The sequence below is a fragment of the Heterodontus francisci genome, chromosome 6, assembly GCF_036365525.1.
Source record: "Heterodontus francisci isolate sHetFra1 chromosome 6, sHetFra1.hap1, whole genome shotgun sequence".
In the NCBI taxonomy this organism is placed as follows: Eukaryota; Metazoa; Chordata; class Chondrichthyes; order Heterodontiformes; family Heterodontidae; genus Heterodontus; species Heterodontus francisci.
In genome coordinates, this window is record NC_090376.1 from 89,141,138 (window position 1) to 89,161,784 (window position 20,647).

The window sequence follows — 20,647 nt, forward strand, 5'->3', positions numbered from 1 at the left end:
ATGATCGAACATGGGAGGGAGGGGCCAATAGGAGGGAAGCAGCGTGTCCTAGAGTGAGCGGCTGGAGTAGGGGATGGGGGGGGAAAGAGTGGGGAGCAAGCCGCCAGAGGCGCGGGGTGGGGGGTGAGCAGGGAACTAACAGCTGGAGAGCGGGGTTGGGGGGGCATGGTGGGGGAAGCGGGGAGCGAGCGGGTGGAGGTAGCAGCGAAGCCGGAGCGAGTGGCTAAGGGAAGGCAGCGGGGAACGAGCGGAGAGAAGACAGGCGCAGGAGGGAGCGGCAAAGAGGAGCGCAATGGCAGGAGGGAGCGGGCGGCTGTTGGGGTGGGATGGAGGCGGCGATGACAACCTTTGAGGGGATTTTCTGGTTGAATTTGTTTTTTGTGATAAATTGAGCAGTGCCATCTTTATTACAGGCAGCTGCCCGAGATGTCGCAGACAGTGATGTTTCAGTGAAAGAGGCTGCATTTGCGCATGTGCTAGTACTGCGCCACCTAGATGTTGCATTGTCAACAAACGCAGCCTTGATGGATTTAATTTCATCTAGAGTAGCAATTAAGAATTCATGGAAATTTGATGAAAACTCAATTTTACAGTGTCAAGAATTCACTGTTAATTGACCAATTTAGATAAAACTGTTTAGAAACATGTTCAAAAGTGTATATAACACTGGGATTTGAAAAATGGTGTAAACCAGTTGAGGTTGACTCCCTAAGTTTCTGACACTATCAAAACCTCTTAATGCAACTTGACAAGCATTGTACATTCTGTATGTAAAAGCTTATGTTAAAATTACACTGCTCGATTCCGGTGCATTTGGAATGCAGTTCATAAGGAAAGTGTTTATTCCTATCAAGTTGAAGCTTCAAAATAAAAATAAAATTCTTAATACACAAAACACAGCTCCAGGACTTTAAATTACCACTGAACTGCTGGATGAAAACTACTAGATTTCATTTAAGGACCAGCTGCCTGACAGTTATTGAAATGCTAATGTCAGTACAGTAGAGAGTACTAATTGTTAATATTGTCAGTATGGACCAAGGCATTCCTCCTGAGACTGCAATAACTCAAATCCTGCTGTGCAAAATCTGCAACTATTTTTCCAATTTCTGGTTTAGAACAAATGCCTAAAAATGCAAGTGGATTATTAAAAGTAGAAAATATTACATGAATTAAAGCGATTAAAGCCTGGGTGGCGGGGATGGGGGTAGGTAGAGAACATGCATTCTTATATTTATAGAAAGGAATAGATAATGGAAGATGCAAAAAAAAAAAATGAAAAAATGATTCCCATTCTCTGAAGAGACTATGGGTATGGTAGCAGAGAGGTTATGGTGCAGGTCTAGTAATCCAGAGGCCCCTGAATTAAAATCCCAGCACTCCAGTTTAAGAAAATCTAATAAGAGAACTGGTATCAGTAAAAGTAAGCAGTCCAACTTGATCAGTACTCAGATTAAATATCTACTCTCTCCACCACCTTACCTCCCTCCCTACTCTTTCTGATTTAGACTCTGTCTCAGTAAGGACTCTTCAAACTGATTGGTTAGGGGGTTGCCTGCCCTATTCACATAGGTCCCAGGTCCCATATGCCCAGTAGTGTCCACCAGTTGTTTTGCCGCAAGTCACAGTGCAAAAGGCTACAGAAAGTTTGTGGGGAAGTATAAATCTAGCAAGTGTTTTCTGCTGACTGCAAAGTTCAGGCCTACTTTTTTTGTCTTTTTGTTCTCTATGCCGGAAAAAGTGAATGACGTCTTTGGGGTTGGCCACTCGTTCTACAAACTTCTGACTAAATCGAAGGGTATTGAAAGGTTCAAATCCACCGCTGTAATCCACCTAAACCACATCAAAGAAAGGAATACAGAACTCAGTGCAACTTACATTTCAGTTTGTGACAAATTGTTTAAACCATTTTTAAACAAAATCGGTATTTGGTACGTTCAAACACTCACTGGATATTTTTAGATTCACCAATAAATTGGTTTGCCTAGAATTCAAAGCATATAGTTGTTTATAATAAACTAGCTATTGGATATTGCATATGGCAGCCCTGCTCATACTATGGGCATAATTTTGAGACCCCCTCCAGGACCAGGAACTGAAGCAGGCAGGAGCTAAGAACAGCCCCGCCAGCCAGCATGCGGTGGGTAGCCAAAATGGCTCATGAAGAGCCTACTGAAGCCAATTAAAGGAGGCCTACTGAGATTTTTGACCTCCAGGTTCCTGCAGACGGTGGGGGCCAATTTAGGTGCCCTCCCCATGGCAGACCGGGGGACAGCGCTCCAGGCAGGTCTCCCTGCCTGGCCGGGTGCAGGAGCAGCCACAGACAGCCCTGTAGAGGGGCTCCCACCCCCCCCCACAAACCCCACCCCACTTCAGTGAAGCCCTGGCTGCAAGATCCATATTTTAATTTAAGATTTGAAAAGGCTGGCGAGAGGACACCTCCATTTTGAAAGACCCTCTCCCTTACTCACCCTCTATTGCAGGCTGCTGCTCCTTTCAAGCTGGAAGGCTTCTGATTGGCTCTCCAGCTACGAGAGCCGCCTGCCGTTGTTAATCACAATGAGCGAGCTCTCCGCCCCCCCACCAATCTAATACTATAAAATGCCTTGAATATTTTGTACACAAGAGCCAAATGCAGAGAACTATAACCAAAAAAAATTTTCTATCAAACTCATTAAGTCAAATGCAGCACAATTCAATTTATAAAACGGACATAAAATTTGATTTCAAACGATCACACTCGATTCATTTTCAAGTGGTACAAGCCAAAAGACATGCATTTAGATCGTGTCTTTCATGACCTCAGAACATCCCAAAAAGCTTTACAGTCAATAAAATACAAAGTGTACTCAGTGTTGTAGAAAATTATTCAACTGATGAATTTCCTTATTGTACACATATACAAAAAAGAAAAGGCCAGCGGGTCCATCAACCATCTCCTACCCTGACATGCTGTAACTCCGGCATACTATCGGTACTATTCCCCACAGTCCACATAGCTGTTAGGGAATTTTTTAAAAAAACTTTGCCCAACCTAGAAAAAAACTCCTCTCCAACTCACATTTTGGTAACTTAATCCACAAGTCAAAGACTCTCTGTGAAATATTCATAACACTCTGCAGGGGTAAGGAAGTGAGCCACAGGTTGTGGTACACGTCCGTACCAATGACATAGAGAGAGCAGATATTGAGGTCCAACGATCAGATTTTCAGGAACTAGGGAGGAAGTTAAAAAATAGGACCTTGAAGGTAGTAAACTCTAGATTACTCCCAGTGCCACATGCTAGCAATAGTACAAATAGGAAGACAGGATCAATGCGTGGCTTCAGGCATGGTGCAGGAGGGAGGGCTTCAGATTCTTGGGTCACTGGGACCAGTTCTGGGGCAGCAGACACCTACTCAAAAGGGACGGGTTGCACCTCTACAAGACTGGGATCAATGTCCTCACGGGGAGGTTCCCAAGTGTGGTTGGGGAGGGTTTAAACTAAATTGGCAGGGGATGGGCCCAGGCATATAGGAGGAGAAAAGAGGAATAAGGTGCATAAAGGAGTGAGAACTTTGGTTATTAGAGAAGTACATAGTATCGTATTAGATAGAAACAGACTAAAAAGGAATACAAATGGCAGGTTTACAATAAATGCATGTAAACATGAAAAAGGTTGGTGCGCACAATCACCCATGTGGGAATATGATGTAGTGGCAATAACGGAAACTTAGTTTAAAAATGCTGAGGACTGGGCGCTTAATATTCAAGGATACAAAGCGTTCAGAAAAGACAGGGAAAGAAAAAAGGGAGGTAGCACTGATTGGGGAAGGCATTGCAGTATTGTAAAAAGGGGATGTCCTTGAGGGGGCAAAAACAGAATCCATTTGGTTAGAGCTCAGAAGCAAAAAGGGGATGATCATGCTACTGGGGTATTCTATAGGCCTCCAAATAGTGAGAGAGAGATAGAGGAGCAAATCTGCAGGGAAATCACAGAGATGAGCAAGTGGTGATATTGGGGGACTTAATTACCCAATTATCAATTGAGATAGCGTTAGAGTAAAGGAAAAGGAGAGGGAGGAACTTCTGAAATGTGTTCAGGAGAACTTCCTTGACCAGTATGTTTTCGGTCCAACTAGGAATGAGGCATTGATGAATCTGGTACTGGGGAATGAGTGGGGGGGGGGGGGGTGGGGGTGCCAAGCGGACCAAGTGTCTGTGGGGGAACACTTGGGTAAGAATGATCATTTTATCATCACTCAGATTAACAATGAAGACGACCAAGGAACGATCTAAAATAGAACTTCTAAATTCAAAGAGGGCTAACTTCAATGGATTGAAAAGGGATCTAGCCAGGGTAAAATGAGTCAAAATGGGTCAAAATCCTGGAACTCCCTTCCTAACAGCACTGTGGGTGTACCTACCTCACATGGACAGCAATGGTTCAAGAAGGCAGCTCATCACCACCTTCTCAAAGGGAATTAAGGATGGGAAACAAATGCTGGCGTAGCCAGCGATGCTCAAATCTCATGAATGAATAAAAAAAAACACTGACGGGAAAAACAGTAACGGAACAATAGGTGATCTTTAAGGAGCAGATGTTTCAGGTACAGGCTGGGTACATTCCAATAAGGTCAAATAAAGAAACCAAAGCCAGGGCTCCTTGGATGAGGGAGATAGAGAATACTGTCATGCATGGAAGGCGCCATGATGAAATAAAAAATGAAATGGAAGAATTCTGAATTAAAAAACGTTAACTGTTAAACAAAACCCCAAAAACATGGTCAGCTGTACCATATTCAAAATGGAGTAGCGGTCACGAGAACGCTCCCCCCCACCCCCCACCCAACCCCACCTCCCCCCATACTGAAAATCAAAAAACCTGTCTGCAAAGATGGAACTCGTTAACCTCGTCTGAAATAGCTCTGGGGAGAACGCCTCTGAAATTGAAAACAGCATTATTGCATATTATTGACTCTTATCGACATGAATGAACTAAAAGGATTCTGGAGACAGACGGACTCACAGCCCAAACCAAAATGAATAGGTGTGAGGTAGCATTGTGTTAACAGAATGGTTCCCATTCAGACATCAATCAATAGCAGTGGTTTTCCTATCCTGATCCACTGTGTGGTCACACCAGGAGAGAGGGCCATGTGTCTCCTTTAAAAAAACTCTGATGTGATAGGTTTTTACTTTAAACAGGTAGCCCTCTGGAGAGGGGAGATCAAGCCAACACCTCAGAAAGCCAGTTCAGTCAGAAGCTGTGCAAGAGATCCAGCCAAGCAAGAAGAACCCTGCTGAACAACAACTGAACAGCCACCACAGCAGAGACATCACAAAGTGACTTTTGAGACTCACCATTTGTGAAGGTAAAGTTTACACCACCAGCTTTGTGTTGAGTCGCAACCACTGGAGCTCTACAACACCTCAATAAGTTTAAGACTACAAACATCCAGGCTTGCACCTTTAAAAAGACTTTCCTCCTGAGAATAATCAACAGGTTTACTGTAAACCACCTCATTTTGGACTTTAAACTCTCTCTTTCTCTCTATCTATCCTTGTGTATATGTGTGTGAGTGAATGTGTGTTTGGGTGAGGTTACGACCATTTTGGGAATTGTACAAAAACAGTTTTTTTTAAGCTATGAGAAAATCTGTCATTTGTCTGTTTATTTGACACGACAGACACTCAGGGGCTAATATATAATTTTAACAAAACACAATTGCAGTCAGTTGGGAGCTGAACAGTGGGAACCCCCCACATCCCCTTTCCACCTGACTGTAACCATATGAAGAAACAAAATAAGATGGTGGATGATGTCAGATGAATTCTTCAAATGAGAACCAGGCCAAATACAAAAAGTTGAGAGGGGAAGTGAAAAGGAAAATACAACTGGCAAAGAAATAATGAGAGAATAGAGTGGCAGTTAACATAAAAGGGAAACCAAAAATCTTCTAGCGGCATGTAAATAATAAGTGGGTAGTAAGAGGTGGGGTGGGGCCTATTAGGGAAAAAGAGGGTGATAAATGTGCAGAGATGCAGGGCAAGGCTAAAATATTTAATGAGTACTTTGCACTGGTGTTTACTAAGAAAGAGGATGCTGACAAAATATCAGTAGCGCAGTGGTTAGCACCGCAGCCTCACAGCTCCAGCGACCCGGGTTCAATTCTGGGTACTGCCTGTGTGGAGTCTGCAAGTTCTCCCTGTGTCTGCGTGGGTTTCCTCCGGGTGCTCCGATTTCCTCCCGCAGCCAAAAGACTTGCAGGTTGATAGGTAAATTGGCCATTATAAATTGCCCCTAGTATAGGTAGGTGGTAGGGGAATATAGGGACAGGTGAGGATGTGGTAGGAATATGGGATTAGTGTAGGATTAGTATAAATGGGTGGTTAATGGTCGGCACAGACTCGGGCTGAAGGGCCTGTTTCAGAGCTGTATCTCTAAATCTAAATCTAAATCAAATCAGAAGTGGAGGTGGTACAGGTAATGGATGAGATGAAAATTAATAGGCAGGAGGTACTGGAGAGACTGGCTATGCTTTGAGTGGATAAGTCAGCTGGTCCGGAGGGCTTGCATCCCAGATTGCTAAAGAAAGCGGGAGTGGAGATAGCTGAAGATATTGCCATAATCTTCTAATCTCTTTTACAAACAAAAGATAGTAGAGCTGAAATTGGCCTTGGGTGATGGTGGCAATATCGAATTGGCAGCTCATTTTTTTAACCATTCTGCATTTGCTTTATCATTCCCTTTCATAATAGCCTTCATGGTACTGATTATACACTTCAATGACCTATGCACTACAACTTCCAGACCCTTTTTCTATATAGTAGCCTTGAGTCCTTCCTTGTGTTTTAGACAAGAATAGTGAACATATTTGTTACACAACTCAAAAGGATATCTATTCCTGATATTTTACTCATGATAGAAATATCCTTCAGTTCTTCAAAATTAGCTGTACTTTCAGCCAATTTTAATTTGTTTGATCAGGCTAAGCTAGTAAAAAATACACTAACTCTTAGTCTTATTAGAGGCTTTTCTGGTTGCCGTGGATTTCCAATACGTTCTCTTTCAGCGATATCCAACATTCCTTCTACCTATAAGATGAATGCAACAGATAAACAAAATGAGCTATTATTCAATTAGTTCAAAAGAACTATTATTCAACTTCAAAAAAAAAAACAGATGGACAGTCTCTACTCATTTATCAGTCTCAATATTAATCTTATTCTGTAAAAATTTACCATGCATTCCAGTTAAGTAATTCAAACATTCTCCCAAAAATACTCCTAGTACACATTATATTAAGTGCTGTAATAGATCTGACCACACTTAAATACTCCAAAGTGCATTTTGATACTGATAAGTTATATAGCAAACAGTTTGCATCCTGAATACATTACTGCAGTGGTCTCAAACTAAAGCAGCATAACACGTCTGGAAGGGTGGGGATGGGTGAAGGGCCTGTGCCTTCCATTAGAGCAAGTTCATTCTGCGTGGGGTATCTGTTGTCATCCTCAGTATTGACACAGACCAATTTCAGGAGTGCAGGTTGCTACTGTTCCGAAGAAGGGTCACTGACCCGAAACGTTAACTCTGCTTCTCTTTCCACAGATGCTGCCAGACCTGCTGAGTGATTCCAGCATTTCTTGTTTTTGTTTCAGATTTCCAGCATCCGCAGTATTTTGCTTTTATTCCCGTCTATTTGTACTTGTACATTGCTGCCAGAGTTGCTTAAGCAGAGGTAGCTACTGGTCCTCCAATTGAACTCACACTGCTGAAATGCAACGGTCAAAGGTTTGCTATATACCTGGAAATTTCTTTATTCATTTTGCTTGTTTCTTTCTTTTTATGATTAATACGGCTTGTTGGATTTGTTGCTTTCCTCCACTCACAAAATCAGTTCATACAGACTTTGAGAGATCAACTGATTTTGTCTCTTGACAGAATGATCCTAAGGAGGATAATGGCTGCAAATTAATGAAAGTAAGGAGCCCATTTTCATTAAGCATAAATGCTTAGGGCTCCATAGATAACTTCGACAAATGATGAAAGCATGTTTATATGGCTGAAATGCGAGTGAGGGAGTGAGAGAAAATAACTAGAAGGGAACTATTGGTGACGAGACATTTTTGGCAGAGACCAACTCAAAAACATTGAGAAATGAATCGCTCTGAAGGAGTACTGTAAAAGCAAAGTCAATCAAACAGATCAACTCCAAATCCTTCCGCTTGGTAGGAGTGACCACTGCACAGTCCTTGTGAAGACTAAGTCCGGTCTTCACATTGAGGACACCCTCAATTGCGTAATATGCAACGACCACCTGTGCTAAATGGGATAGATTTCGAACAGATCTAGCAACAAAAAACTGAACATCCATGAGTTGCTGTAGGCCATTAGCAGCAGCAGAATTGTATTCAACCACAAGCTGTAACCTCATGGCCCGGCATATCCCACACTATCATTACAATCAAGCCAGGGGGTCAACCTTGGTTCAATGAAGTACGTAGGAGGGCATTCTAGGAGCAGCACCAGACATATCTAAAAATGAGGTGTCAGTCTGGTGAAGCTACAACACAGGACTACATATATGCCAAAAGCAGAGGCAACATGCGATAGACAACTAAGCAATCCCACAACCAACAGATCAAATCAAATAAAAACAGAGAGTGCTGGAAATACTCAGCAGGTCTGGCAGCATCTGTGGAGAGGGAAGCAGGGTTAACGCTTTAGGTCTACGGCCTTTCATCAGATCTGGCAAATGTTAGAAACGTAATAGGTTTTAAGCAAGTAAAGAGAGGGTGTAGGGGAAGAGAACAAAAGGGAAGGTGTGTGATAGGACAGAAGACTGGAGAGATTAACTGACAAGGAGGTCATGGGGCAAAGGCAAAGAGAGTGTGCTAATGGTGTGGTGGAAAACAGAGCATTAGTGCGCAGAGTGTGTTAATGACAGAATAATGAACAGCCCTAGCTAAAAGCACAAACAAACATGAAAATCCCAGTTTAAGGCAGGCACATGGTAAAAAAAAAATGATAAAACAAAATAAAATTAAAAAGTAATATTTAAAAAAAATAAAAAAGGGGGCAGTCATGCTCTGAAATTATAGAACTCAATGATCAGTCCGGAAGGCTGTAGAGTGCTGTTCCTCGAGCTTGCATTGATGTTCACTGGAACACTGCAGCAGGCCAAGGACATGTGGACATGAGAGCGAGGGAATTGTGTTGAAATGGCAAGCAATCGGAAGCTCGGGATCATGCTTGAAGACTGAGCGGAAGTGATCAAAGCTCTACAGTCCTGCCACATCCAGCCATGAATGTTGGTGGACAATTAAACAACTAACAGGAGCAGGAGGCACCATTAATATCCCCATCCTCAACGACGGGGGAGCCCAGCATAAGTATGCAAAAGACAAGGCTGAAGCATTTGCATCCATCTTCAGCCAGAAGTGCTGAATGGATGATCCACCTCGGCTTCCTCATGAGGTCCTCAGTATCACAGATGCCATTCTTCAGCCAATTCGATTCAATCCATGTGATATCATGAAACAACTGAAGACATGGGGTACTCCAAAGGCTATGGGCCCTGACAACATTCTGGCAATAGTACTGAAGACTTGTGCTCCAGAACTTGCCACGCCCCTAGCCAAGCTGTTCCAGTACAGCTACAACACTGGTATTGTGTGCAGTTTTGGTCTCCTCATCTAAGGAAGGATATACTTGCCATAGAGGGAGGTTCACCAGACTAATCCCTGGGATGGCGGGATTGTCTTGTGAGGAGAGACTGAGGAAACTGGGCCTGTATACTCCAGAGTTTCGAAGAACGAGAGGTGACAGGACTTGACAGGGTGGATGTAGATAGGATGTTTCCCCTGGCTGGTGAGTTCAGAACCAGGGGACATAGTCTCAGAATAATTTAATACTGAAATGACAAGGAATTTCTTTACTCAGAGGGTGGTGAATCTTCGGAATTCTCTACCCCAGAGGGCTGTGGAAGCTCAATCACTGAGCATGTTCAAGACAGAAATTGATAGATATCTGAGTACTAATGACATCAAAGGGTATAGGGATACCATGGGAAAGTGGTGTTGAGGTAGACCATCAGCCATGATCTAACTGAATGGTGGTGCAGGTTCGACGGGCTTAACGACCTACTCCTGCTCCCATGTTCCTATTTAACTGACAATGTGGAAAATTGCCCAGGTATGTCCTGTACACAAAAAGTAGGACAAATCCAACCTGGCCAATTACTGCCCTATCAGTCTACTCTCGATCATTACCAAAGTGATGAAAGGTGTCATTGACAGGGCTATCAAGCAGCACTTACTCAGAAATAACCTGCTCACTGATGCTCAGTTTGGATTCTGCCAGGGCCACTCAGCTCCTGATCTCATTACAGCCTTGGTCAAAATATGGACAAAAGCGATGAACTCCAGATGTGAGCTGAGAGTGACTGCTCTTGACATCAAGGGAGCATTTGACCGAGTATGGCATCAAGGAGCCCTAGCAAAACTGGAGTCAATGGGAATCAGGGGGAAAACTCTCAATTGGTTGGAGTCATATCTAGCACAAAGAAAGATGGTTGTGGTTGCTGGAAGTCAATCATCTCAAGTCTGAGGACATCACTGCAGGAGTTCCTCAGGGTAGTGTTCTAGACCCAACCATCTTCAGCTGCTTCATCAATGACCTACCCTCGTCATAAGGTCAGAAGTGGGGATGATCACTGATGACTGTACAATGTTAAGCACCATTTGCGACTCCTCAGATACTGACGCAGTCCATGTCCATATGCAGTAAGACCTGGACAACATTCAGACTTGCGCTGATAAGTGGCAAGTTTCAATCGCGCCACGCAAGTGCCAGGCAATGACCATCTCCAACAAAGAGAGAATCGAGTCATTTCCCCATGACATTCAATGGCATTACCATTGCTGAATCCCCCACCATCAATGTCCTGGGAGTTACCACTGACCAGAAGCTGAACTGGACCATCCAGATAAATATAGTGGCTATAAGAGCTGATCAGATGCTGGGAATTCTGTGGCAAGTAACTCACCTCCTGACTCCCCAAAGTCTGTCAATTATCTCCAAGGTAGAAATGAGGAGTGTGATGGAATAATCTCCACTTGCCTGGATGAGTGCAGCTCCAGCAACATTCAAGAAGCTCAACACCATCCAGGACAAAGCAGCCCGCTTGATTGGTACCCCACACATCACCTTAAATATTCACTCCTTCCACCACCGGTGCACAGTGACAGCAGTGTATACCATCTACAAGATGCACTGCAGTAATTCACCAAGACTCCTTCGACAGCACCTTCCAAACCCACGACCACTACCACCTAGAAGGACAATGGCAACAGATACATGGGAACACCACCACCTGCAAGTTCCTCTCCAAGCTACATACATCCTGACTTGGAGCTATATCAACGTTCCTTCACTGTCGCTGGGTCAAAAGCCTAGAACTCTCTTCCTAACAGAACTTCCTAACTCCACCACATGGCCTGCAGCAGTTGAAGAAGGCGGCTCACCACCACCTTCTCAATGCAAACATGGATGGGCAATAAATGCCAGCTTAGTCACTGACACCCACATCCCGTGAAAGAATAAAAATAAGCTCTGGATTAGAAAATTCTTATCTATGTTAACGCAGCTCCTTGTAGTATTTTAATCATATTTTCTCCTGTTTCTTAATCTCCTGATGGCAAGCTCAGCATCATCCTTTGTTGTATGGCTTAGATGAGGAAGTGATTTATAGTATTCTATTGTCTTACCTTCTCTACGCAGAAAGCCTCTATTTTCTGTGTGACTTTGGGGTGATCTGGGTTAAATATATCAGATTGATCTGCAAGAACAATATCCTCAATAAGGAACTGGCGAATTGTTTTCAAAGGAATCTTCTTCAAGTTCATTTTCTTTCCTTTGATTCGCAGCAACCCAACATGTCTATAACCAAGAACAATTGAACTTCATAAATATCAACAGTAAATGGTTCATAAATATTACTGACATCCATAGGTTACTCCATGCCAATATTACCTAATTTGTGCATAACTGAGTTGGAATTTGAAGAAGTTTCATATAGATGTTGGAGTGAATTTTACAAATCTATGCTGCTGGAGAACATACCAGTAATTCAGCACAGAAGTCAATGCGTCTGACAGGATTGGCATGCTGACCTTTGCATCCAAATTACTGATTATACTCCTGGTGCATAAACCTCTATGCTAGGCGTGCAGCATCAGCATCCTTTCTAGTTCTGGATAACAATTAGATGTTCAAAATGGAAAACTTTGCAACATCCAAAATAAATATGACAACGAATGGACAGACCCAACAAAATAACTGGTTCAATGGAAAGTGACAAGGAATGAAAACCATGAGTGATTCTTTTTTCTCAGTGATACTAAAGTCAGGTGTCACACAAGCAGTATGCTAGACTGTGACTTTGTTGCCACAGTATCATTTTGTTTCATCCACCCACTGAATAAATAGCATAGTCAGTTGATCAATGTGCATCTGCCATATCTCTCAAATAGCTTTTTTAAAAATTAAGTTGAAAAGACCACTTTGTATTCTAAGTGGTCCACTATATATTTTATATGCTTGGATAAGTAATTTGTCTGCTTTGCTACATATGACAGCATTAAGAAACTTCTACCTTAGACTAAGCTAATACAGTAAAATCTCAAACCAAAGTATTAAGCTAATAGGACAGGAATTAATCAGGTCATAGAAACATAACCATCTCCAAGATTCCAGCCTCACTCGAACATATATCATTTTTTCATCATTGCTGGATCAATATCCAAGAATTCCTTACTTAACACCATTGTGGGAATACCCATCAGTACAATGGTTCAATAAGGCAGCTTGCAACTCCTTCTTGGGGCAATTAGCAATGGAACATAAATGCAGCTTTTCTAAATCAATTTTTTTTTTAATGTATTGCTAAATAGTAGGAAATGCCTCTCAATTAACTCTGCATCGGTGCCAAAAAAAGGTATAGCAAGATAGGATTTTTTTAATTAAAAGTTACATACTTTTTTACAGCTTCTCCTGGAGAAAGAGAAGTGACAACAGTGCTTCCGGGCTGTGAAACATAGAAGAGCTGCTGTTCATTTCTAGTGGGAGCTATTTTACACTCATGTTCATGGCCCCAAATGACGAGGTCAAGGAAATCATCCAAAAACTGTTCAGGAATGTAATTGGTAGCTCCATGTTTGCTCCTGTTTGAGAAATGACAGGTTGTATAAATGCTTAACTAGATCATATTCAATTATAAAGATATTTTAAAGCACAATATTATTCCTGTCTCCAAAACTTAAAACTGTTATTTCACTTCCTTAGAAACACTGGTGACAACTATTGACACAAAAAAAAAAACACTTCTGCAGCTTTAAATTTTCTTCTGATTCAATAAGAGATAATTGCCTTATTATTTCTAACAGAGGTCATGGCAAAACTTACCCCATGCAAGTTTAATTATGAGTTTAATCTTGAAGACAATTTTCTTCTAGTATTTTTAACAATTCAGTAACTTCCACGTTCCAAATCCCAGAACAATAGAACAGTAATAAAGGCAGAACCTGCAAATTAGTTTTTATTGCTTTCTCTTTAATAACACTTGGCATTCTTTTCATTAACTTCCTCCTCTCCCCATGACAAGTCACCTGAATAACTTTTAAATGTACACACTTATAAATGGAAAGGTCCAAAGAAATCTAAGATATTACGCTATACTTTGTAAACTAGTGCAGATATCAAAACAATCTAAGGGGTGAAATTCATTTTGCCAATAACCTTTTTCATCCACAGTCTTCAGTTAAAACTGCTTGGCAATGTTATTTTTCCATCAGATCATTCATTAATTAGTTGTTTTCTTACCTGTTTTGATGAATGACAAATATGTTAAACCAGCTATCTTCCTCTTCCTTTGGCCTAAGCATAGTAACTTGTTTATTTACAAACATTCGGTAGAGACGCTCATCTGGAATGGCTCCTATGAATTATTAGAGCATACACGACCTTTTACTAAAGTTCCAACAGAATTTCTAGTTCAGGAGCAGTCTCAAAAAAGACAATTCTCAAAACCTTGAACCCTATTACAAGACTGACATTACTTGCACTCAAACAAAATACTGTACTAAACATCTTCAGCTAAACAAATGAGTTTCAGAAGCATGGCTGCCAACAATATTTTGTATTAGTTTTTTCCCACGTTTTATTTTAAATCTCAGGATTTGCTAAATTTTGATATTAAACACACAATTCATAACTCATAGTATTGTATCTGTATATAGACCAGTACGCCATTCTACAGTTTCCAATTTAACCTTAAACATATAATTGAATTCATTCACATCAACCAATGTCAACTGACATGAGCCATAGGCAGCGAGTACCTCCATTTGGAAAAAAAAATAGGAACAGCATTTTTCAATCCCAAGATGTTAATCTAAAATTGTCAGCTAACAAATTTTCACCAATGGCACACAATATTTCAGAAGAGATTAGCCACCATGTTGAGCAGAATGTTTTTGATTCCTCACACTAGTGAGTTTTCAATACAAGCAAAATACTGCAGATGCTGGAAATCTGAAATAAAAACAAAGTGCTGGAAATGCAGGTCAGGCAGCATCTATGGAGAGAGAAACAGATTTAATGTTTCAGGTGTGTGACCTTTCATCAGAACTGGCAACGGTTAGAAAAAAAATTAGGTTTTAAGCAAGTGAAGTGGGGGGATGTGGGTGTTGGTGTGGAAGAGAACAAAAGGGAAGGTGTGTGATAGGGCAGAGGGCAGGAGAGATTAAATAACAAAGCTGCCCTGGGACGAAGGCAAAGAGTGTGTTAATGCGTGCGGTGAAAGACAAAGCATTAGTCCAGTATGTTAATAGCAGAGTGATGAGCAGCTCTGTCTACATGAAAAACAGGCACATGGTTAAAAAGAAATAAAAATATATAACTATATAAAAATGGCCAGTCATGCTCTGAAGTTACTGAACTCAGTCCGCAAGGCTGTAGAGTGCCACATCGAACGATCAGGTGCTGCTCCTCGAGCTTATGTTGATGTTCACTGGAACACTAGAGCAGGCCAAAGACAGAAATGTGGGCATGATAGCGGGGTGGGGGGGGGGGGGGGGGGGGGGATGTGTTGAAATGGTTAGCTCGGGGTTATGACTTCGGACTGAGCAGAGGTGTTCCGCAAAGCGGTCACCCAACCTGCATGTGGTCTCCCCAGTATAGAGGCGACTGCCTTGTGAGCAGCGAATACAGTATATTAAATTGAAGGAAGTACAAGCAAATTGCTGCTTCACCTGGAAGGAGTCTTTGGGGCCTTGGATGGTGAGAAGAGAGGAGGTAAAAGGGCTGATATTACACCTCCTGCGATTGTGTGGGAAGGGGACTTGATGTTGGGGGTGATGGAGGAGTGGACCAGGGTGTTGCGGAAGGAACAATCCCTTCGGAATGCTGACAAGGGTGGGGAAGGAAAGATGTGTTTGGCGGTGGCATCACGCTAGAGGTGGCAGAAATGGTAGCGAATGATCCTTTGGATGTGGATGCTGGTGGGGTGGAAAGTGAGGACAAGGGGAACCCTGTCGTGGTTCTGGGAGGGAGGGGAAGGGGTGAGGGCAGAAGTGCTGGAAATAGGTTGGACACAGTTAAGGGCCCTGTCAACCACAGTGGGGGGGAATCCTTGGTTGAGGAAAAAGGAAGACATGTCAGAAGCACTGTTGTGGAAGGTTGCATCATCAGAACAGATGTGTCAGGTTTGGAGAAACTGGGAGAATGGGATGGAGTCCTTACAGGAAGCAGGGTGTGAGTAAGTGTAGTCAAGGCAGCCATGGGAGTCAGTGGGCTTATAATGAATATTAATAGTTTTCAATCACAGGCATGCTGGTACAGTAAGGTCAATGAGGAAGGACAGTCATCTGGAGTCAGTCACATCCCATCTAGAAACCTGGACAAAGTGACATTGACAAACTAGGAAGCAGTTCATAGATAAAAATAGAAACATTTTATGCCCTTGCTTTAAAAAAATAGTATGGCTTCTTTTCTTGCCTCGACCTCCAACAGGAGCAATCCAGCCCACTGGGCTACTGACAATAATTTTATTTGTTCTCAGAATGATGCCATTCTTAGAGCCCCAAGAAGGTGGTGGTGGTCTTCCTCCTTGGACTACTTCAATCATTGTCGTGATGTGTTACAACAATTTTGTTAGGAATATGAAAATATTGACAGAGCAACGATGAAGGAATGTGGCAATGGCCTGTGACTTGGGGTGGATCTCAGAGGTGATGGTGTTCCCACAACATTGTTGCTTTTGTTCTTCTTGATGGTAGAGGTTTGAAGCGTTGTTGCAGTTCATCCTGTTGGTCGTAGACACTACATCCACTATGCACTGGTGATAGCGAGTCCAATGCAGCTGCACCAATCCAATGAACTGCTCTGTTCTGGATGGGAGGTCAAGTGTTGCTGTAGCTGCATCTAGCTAGGGAATGTTCTATGATACTACTGACTTAAGCCTTTCAAATGATGGGTCGTGAGATTGCTACTCCTCATAATGTACTTAATCTCTGCCCTGCTCTAGTAACTATACTGCTAAAAAACGTTGCTTTATTTAAAATTCTGGTCAACTGTGAAAGATACTGATGGTGGGGGTTCAGCGATGATTGAAGGTCTTGCAGGATGGTTGGGACTTCCTATGTCCGGCATGGTCATTACCTGAAAACTACGGTGGGAATGTTACTTGCCACTTGTCACCCCAAGCCTCTTGTCAGCATGGACGTGGCTTTGCTGGTCCTCCCATGGATGAATAGTTCACAGTCATGACAATGGCTTGGTCCCAGCCTTATACTCCCAACAACAACATTTATCAGTTAATCAAGCAGCATAAGCTTTTATGTAAAAAAGTGAATGCATGGTGTACAGTGTTCCCTGGCACATATGGGGCCAGTTTAGGATCATTGTTCAAAATCAATGATATCGAAAATTTCAGATAGACAAGGATAAATAATGTGGATTCCACAATATTCAAATCAATTCGGGTCCACTTGCTCGAAAGAGCATTTTTGTCAAGCTGACTGACCAAGGTCTGTGGTCTCTACAATGTCAGCATCAATTACATAGCTAAACAGAAAGCCACATGAATGAACAGAAAAAAATGTAGCTAGGGAACAGGCTTCTCTACATTAATTAAATGTAAAAGAATACTTTCTGCAGCTAACAAAATTCTAAAAATTTGTCCGATTCAAATAGCTTTAACAATTATGCTAAAAATGAAGAGTGATATAGGTGAGGCGACTCAGGGATTGGGTCCATGAACTAATCTTGAATACTTTCAAAAACAGGATGATCCTGTACACACTCAAAACACTTAGAATGGCAAAAGTTTTTTTTTAAAATTCTTTCATGGGATGTGGGCGTTGCTGGCTAGGCCAGCATTTATTGTCCATCCTTAATTGCCCTCAAGAAGGTGGTGGCGAGCCACTTTCTTGAACTACTGCAGCCCATATGGTGGAGGTACACCCACAGTGCTTTTAGGAAGGGAGTTCCAGGATTTTGACCCATCAACAGTGAAGGAATGGCAACAGTTCCAAGTCAGGATGGTGTGTGGCTTGGAAGGGAACTTGCAGGTGGTTGTGTTCCCACGCATCTGCTGCCCTTGTCCTTCAAGATAGTAGAGGTCGTGGGATTAGAAGGTGCTGTCGAAAGCCTTCGTGAGTTGCTGCAACGCAACTTGTAGATGGCACACACTACTGCCACTGTGCACCGGTGGTGGGGGAGTGAATGTTTAAGGTGGTGGATGGAGTGCCCATCAAGCGGGCTGCTTTGTCCTGGCTGGTGACGAGCTTCTTCAGTGTTGTTGGAGCTGCACTCATCCAGGCAAGTGGAGAGTATTCAATCACATTCCTGACTTGTGCCTTGTAGATGGTAGACAGGCTTTGGGGAGACAGGTGAGTTACTCACCACAGAATTCCCAGCCTCTGACCTGCTCTTGTAGTCCTAGTACTTATATGACTGGTCAAGTTTGGTTTCTAGTCAATGGTAACCCCTAGCATGTTGATAGTGGGGGATTCAGCGATGGTAATAGCATTGAATGTCAAGGAGAGATGGTTGGATTCTCTCTTGTTGGAGATGGTAATTGCTTGGCACTTGCATTGTGTGAATGTAACTTGTCACTTATCAGCTCAAGTCTGAATGTTGTCCAGGTCTTGTTGCATATGGACACAGACTGTTTCAGTATCTGAGGAGTCGCAAATGGTGCTGAACATTGTGCAATCATCGGCAAACAGTCCCACTTCTGACCTTATGATGGAGGGAAGGTTGTTGATGAAGCTGCTAAAGATGGTTGGGCCTAGGTAATACTAACCCAAAGGCCAGTTTGCTCGATCAGGTGGATGTAAACAATTCAATTATGCTACTTGGAGTCAAGGAAGCTTTCCTGGGGCTGGATTTTCCCCGAGATCGTCAGGACCCCGACATTGGGCTCAAATCCAAATCGGGAACCCAGAAGTGGGCGTGGTGGGATGTCCGTCGCAATCTTCCCAGAGGTGACCAATTAAGAAGGGATTTAAAAGGAGGTCTTGCTGTTCTCCTGGCCTGCCACTGGGAGACAGCCTCCAGGCATTGGCCAGACTTCAGCATCTTTGAGGGACTCGTCTGCCATCAGGACAATCCCAGCATCATCACCAATCTGACCCCAAGAGCGACTTAATTGAGCCTAATTAGCTACCTCCTGCTGCTACCAGGTGGGTAGTTGGTACTAGGCTGACCCCACATCTGGCAAGATGGCTCGGCAGTGGGATCATGCCAGGGTGAGACACGAGATTTTCTAATATGCCTCCCGGTCCCGCCTCCAAACCCTTCTCCGTGGGACCGGGAAAATTCAGCCCCTGTCTATCTCAATAAACACAAGAACAAACTTACTGGTCAGTTTTCTCATTTGCTATTTGTGGGAAAGTCACTGTTGTGTTTTTCTACATAACTACATTCCAAAAATAACTCACTGTGAAGAACTTTGGGATTTCAGAGAATGTGAAAATAACCATATAAACACAAGCTCTTTCTTCCTGAACTGGGCAAGAGCAAACTTGCAATTTATAATAAACTGGAGCAATACCAATACTCTTCAAGTAAAATAGTTTTAGTTTTCACCAAATGAAAGAATCTCACCTAACCCATAGAGTGCCAGCTTAGTATTTCCTTTCTGCATCAGAACAGGGCTAATGTCAATCTTCTCAACGGACATTGACCGACCAAAATGGTTTATTAATCCAGCACAGCTCAAGAGATCCAAGGCACACAGTGCATCTGCCTAAAACAGAATTGAAAGAGAGAAAAAGTTTCAGTAAAATTGTAATGCAATTTATGTACTGAATCAAATTCTTAAAAGCAGAACAAATGCAGAGACCCAATGGTCTCTTTCATCCTTTAATTTCTATGATTCTTTTATGTGCCAGATTAAGCTAGCTAGGGTTTAAATTTAATAGTGGAATAATGGAATTTATTATGTAAAATTATCTTATACCAGTTAAAGAGAGATGGAAAACCTTGAATAAGGTCTGAAAACAGGTACAAGGACCACAATGCACGATTAACCCATGCCCATTCCTTCCCAGGAAGGCAACACTACCTGCTGATTTAAACAATAGTAGCATGCAGCCCAGAACTACACATGCTGTTGAGTGGCTGCATGTCTCAGCAGGAGTACCCAGATTCATGCGAGGTGGGCACCACTTAAAGCTAGCCAGCAATACTTAAAGTCAGCCTGCACCTCTTAAACAGGAGGTACATTCTGGCTGTAGTGCATGCTGGAAGTAGCTGGGGAAAGACTGATTGACCAGCAGGAAGAGCAAGTATGGTGCAAAAGGGCAGAAAGCGTACTCCAAGGTTCTTGGACACAGCACAGGAGGCCTTGACGCAGGAGGCGGACAGGAGGAGAGATTCTCTATCCTCAAGGGAGCAGAAGACCTTCCAAACAGACACTGCAAAGGCAGTGGGAGCAGAAAGGTGTCGCAGTAAATGGCAGCAGTATAGCCCCTAGGACCTAGATGCAGTGCCACAGGAGGTTCAATGACCTCATGAGTAGTCATTGAATACATCTTCAAATGTCATATCCTCGCAAATGAACCACAAGTCTCACATACTGCTTAATGTACCACACCACCATCACTCACTGACCTGCCAACAATCTCAATCAATCATGACACATACCCAACATTCAGAGTTTCACCTCACCTTCACACATTACACACCAACATCTCACACCTTGCACACACACTGCCGGCCATCCAATCATGATATGCCTATATTGCACAAGAACACACAAAATCAGAGCAGGAGCCATATGGCCCATCGAGCCATTCAAAACTATCATGGCTGACCTTAAAATTCAACTCCACTTTCCCGCCCGTTCACCATACCCCTTGTTTCCCTGCAAGACCAAAAATCTACCTATCCCAGCCATAAATGTATTCAACGATGGAGCATCCACAACCCTCTGGGGTAGAGAATTCCAAAGATTCACAACCCTTCGAGTGAAGTAATTTCTCTTCATCTCAGTCCTAAATGATCGGCCCCTTATCCTGAGACTGTGCCCCCGTGTTTTAGATTCCCCAACCAGCGGAAATAATCTCTCAGTGTCTATCCTATCCAGCCCCTTTA

At 42.8% G+C, this 20,647-nt stretch overlaps 1 protein-coding gene across 1 annotated transcript in view; it reads right to left on the reverse strand.

The window, feature by feature from the left end:
• Positions 1-20,647, reverse strand: part of mre11a (MRE11 homolog A, double strand break repair nuclease) — a 79,766-nt gene that overhangs the window by 48,011 nt on the left and 11,108 nt on the right. The window contains exons 6-11 of the mRNA XM_068034011.1: positions 19,157-19,298; positions 13,868-13,982; positions 13,024-13,209; positions 11,755-11,926; positions 6,997-7,077; positions 1,707-1,833 (exon numbers count right to left, since the gene is read on the reverse strand). Coding sequence (XP_067890112.1) covers positions 1,707-1,833; positions 6,997-7,077; positions 11,755-11,926; positions 13,024-13,209; positions 13,868-13,982; positions 19,157-19,298 — 823 coding nt within the window. The remainder of the gene's footprint in view (positions 1-1,706; positions 1,834-6,996; positions 7,078-11,754; positions 11,927-13,023; positions 13,210-13,867; positions 13,983-19,156; positions 19,299-20,647) is intronic.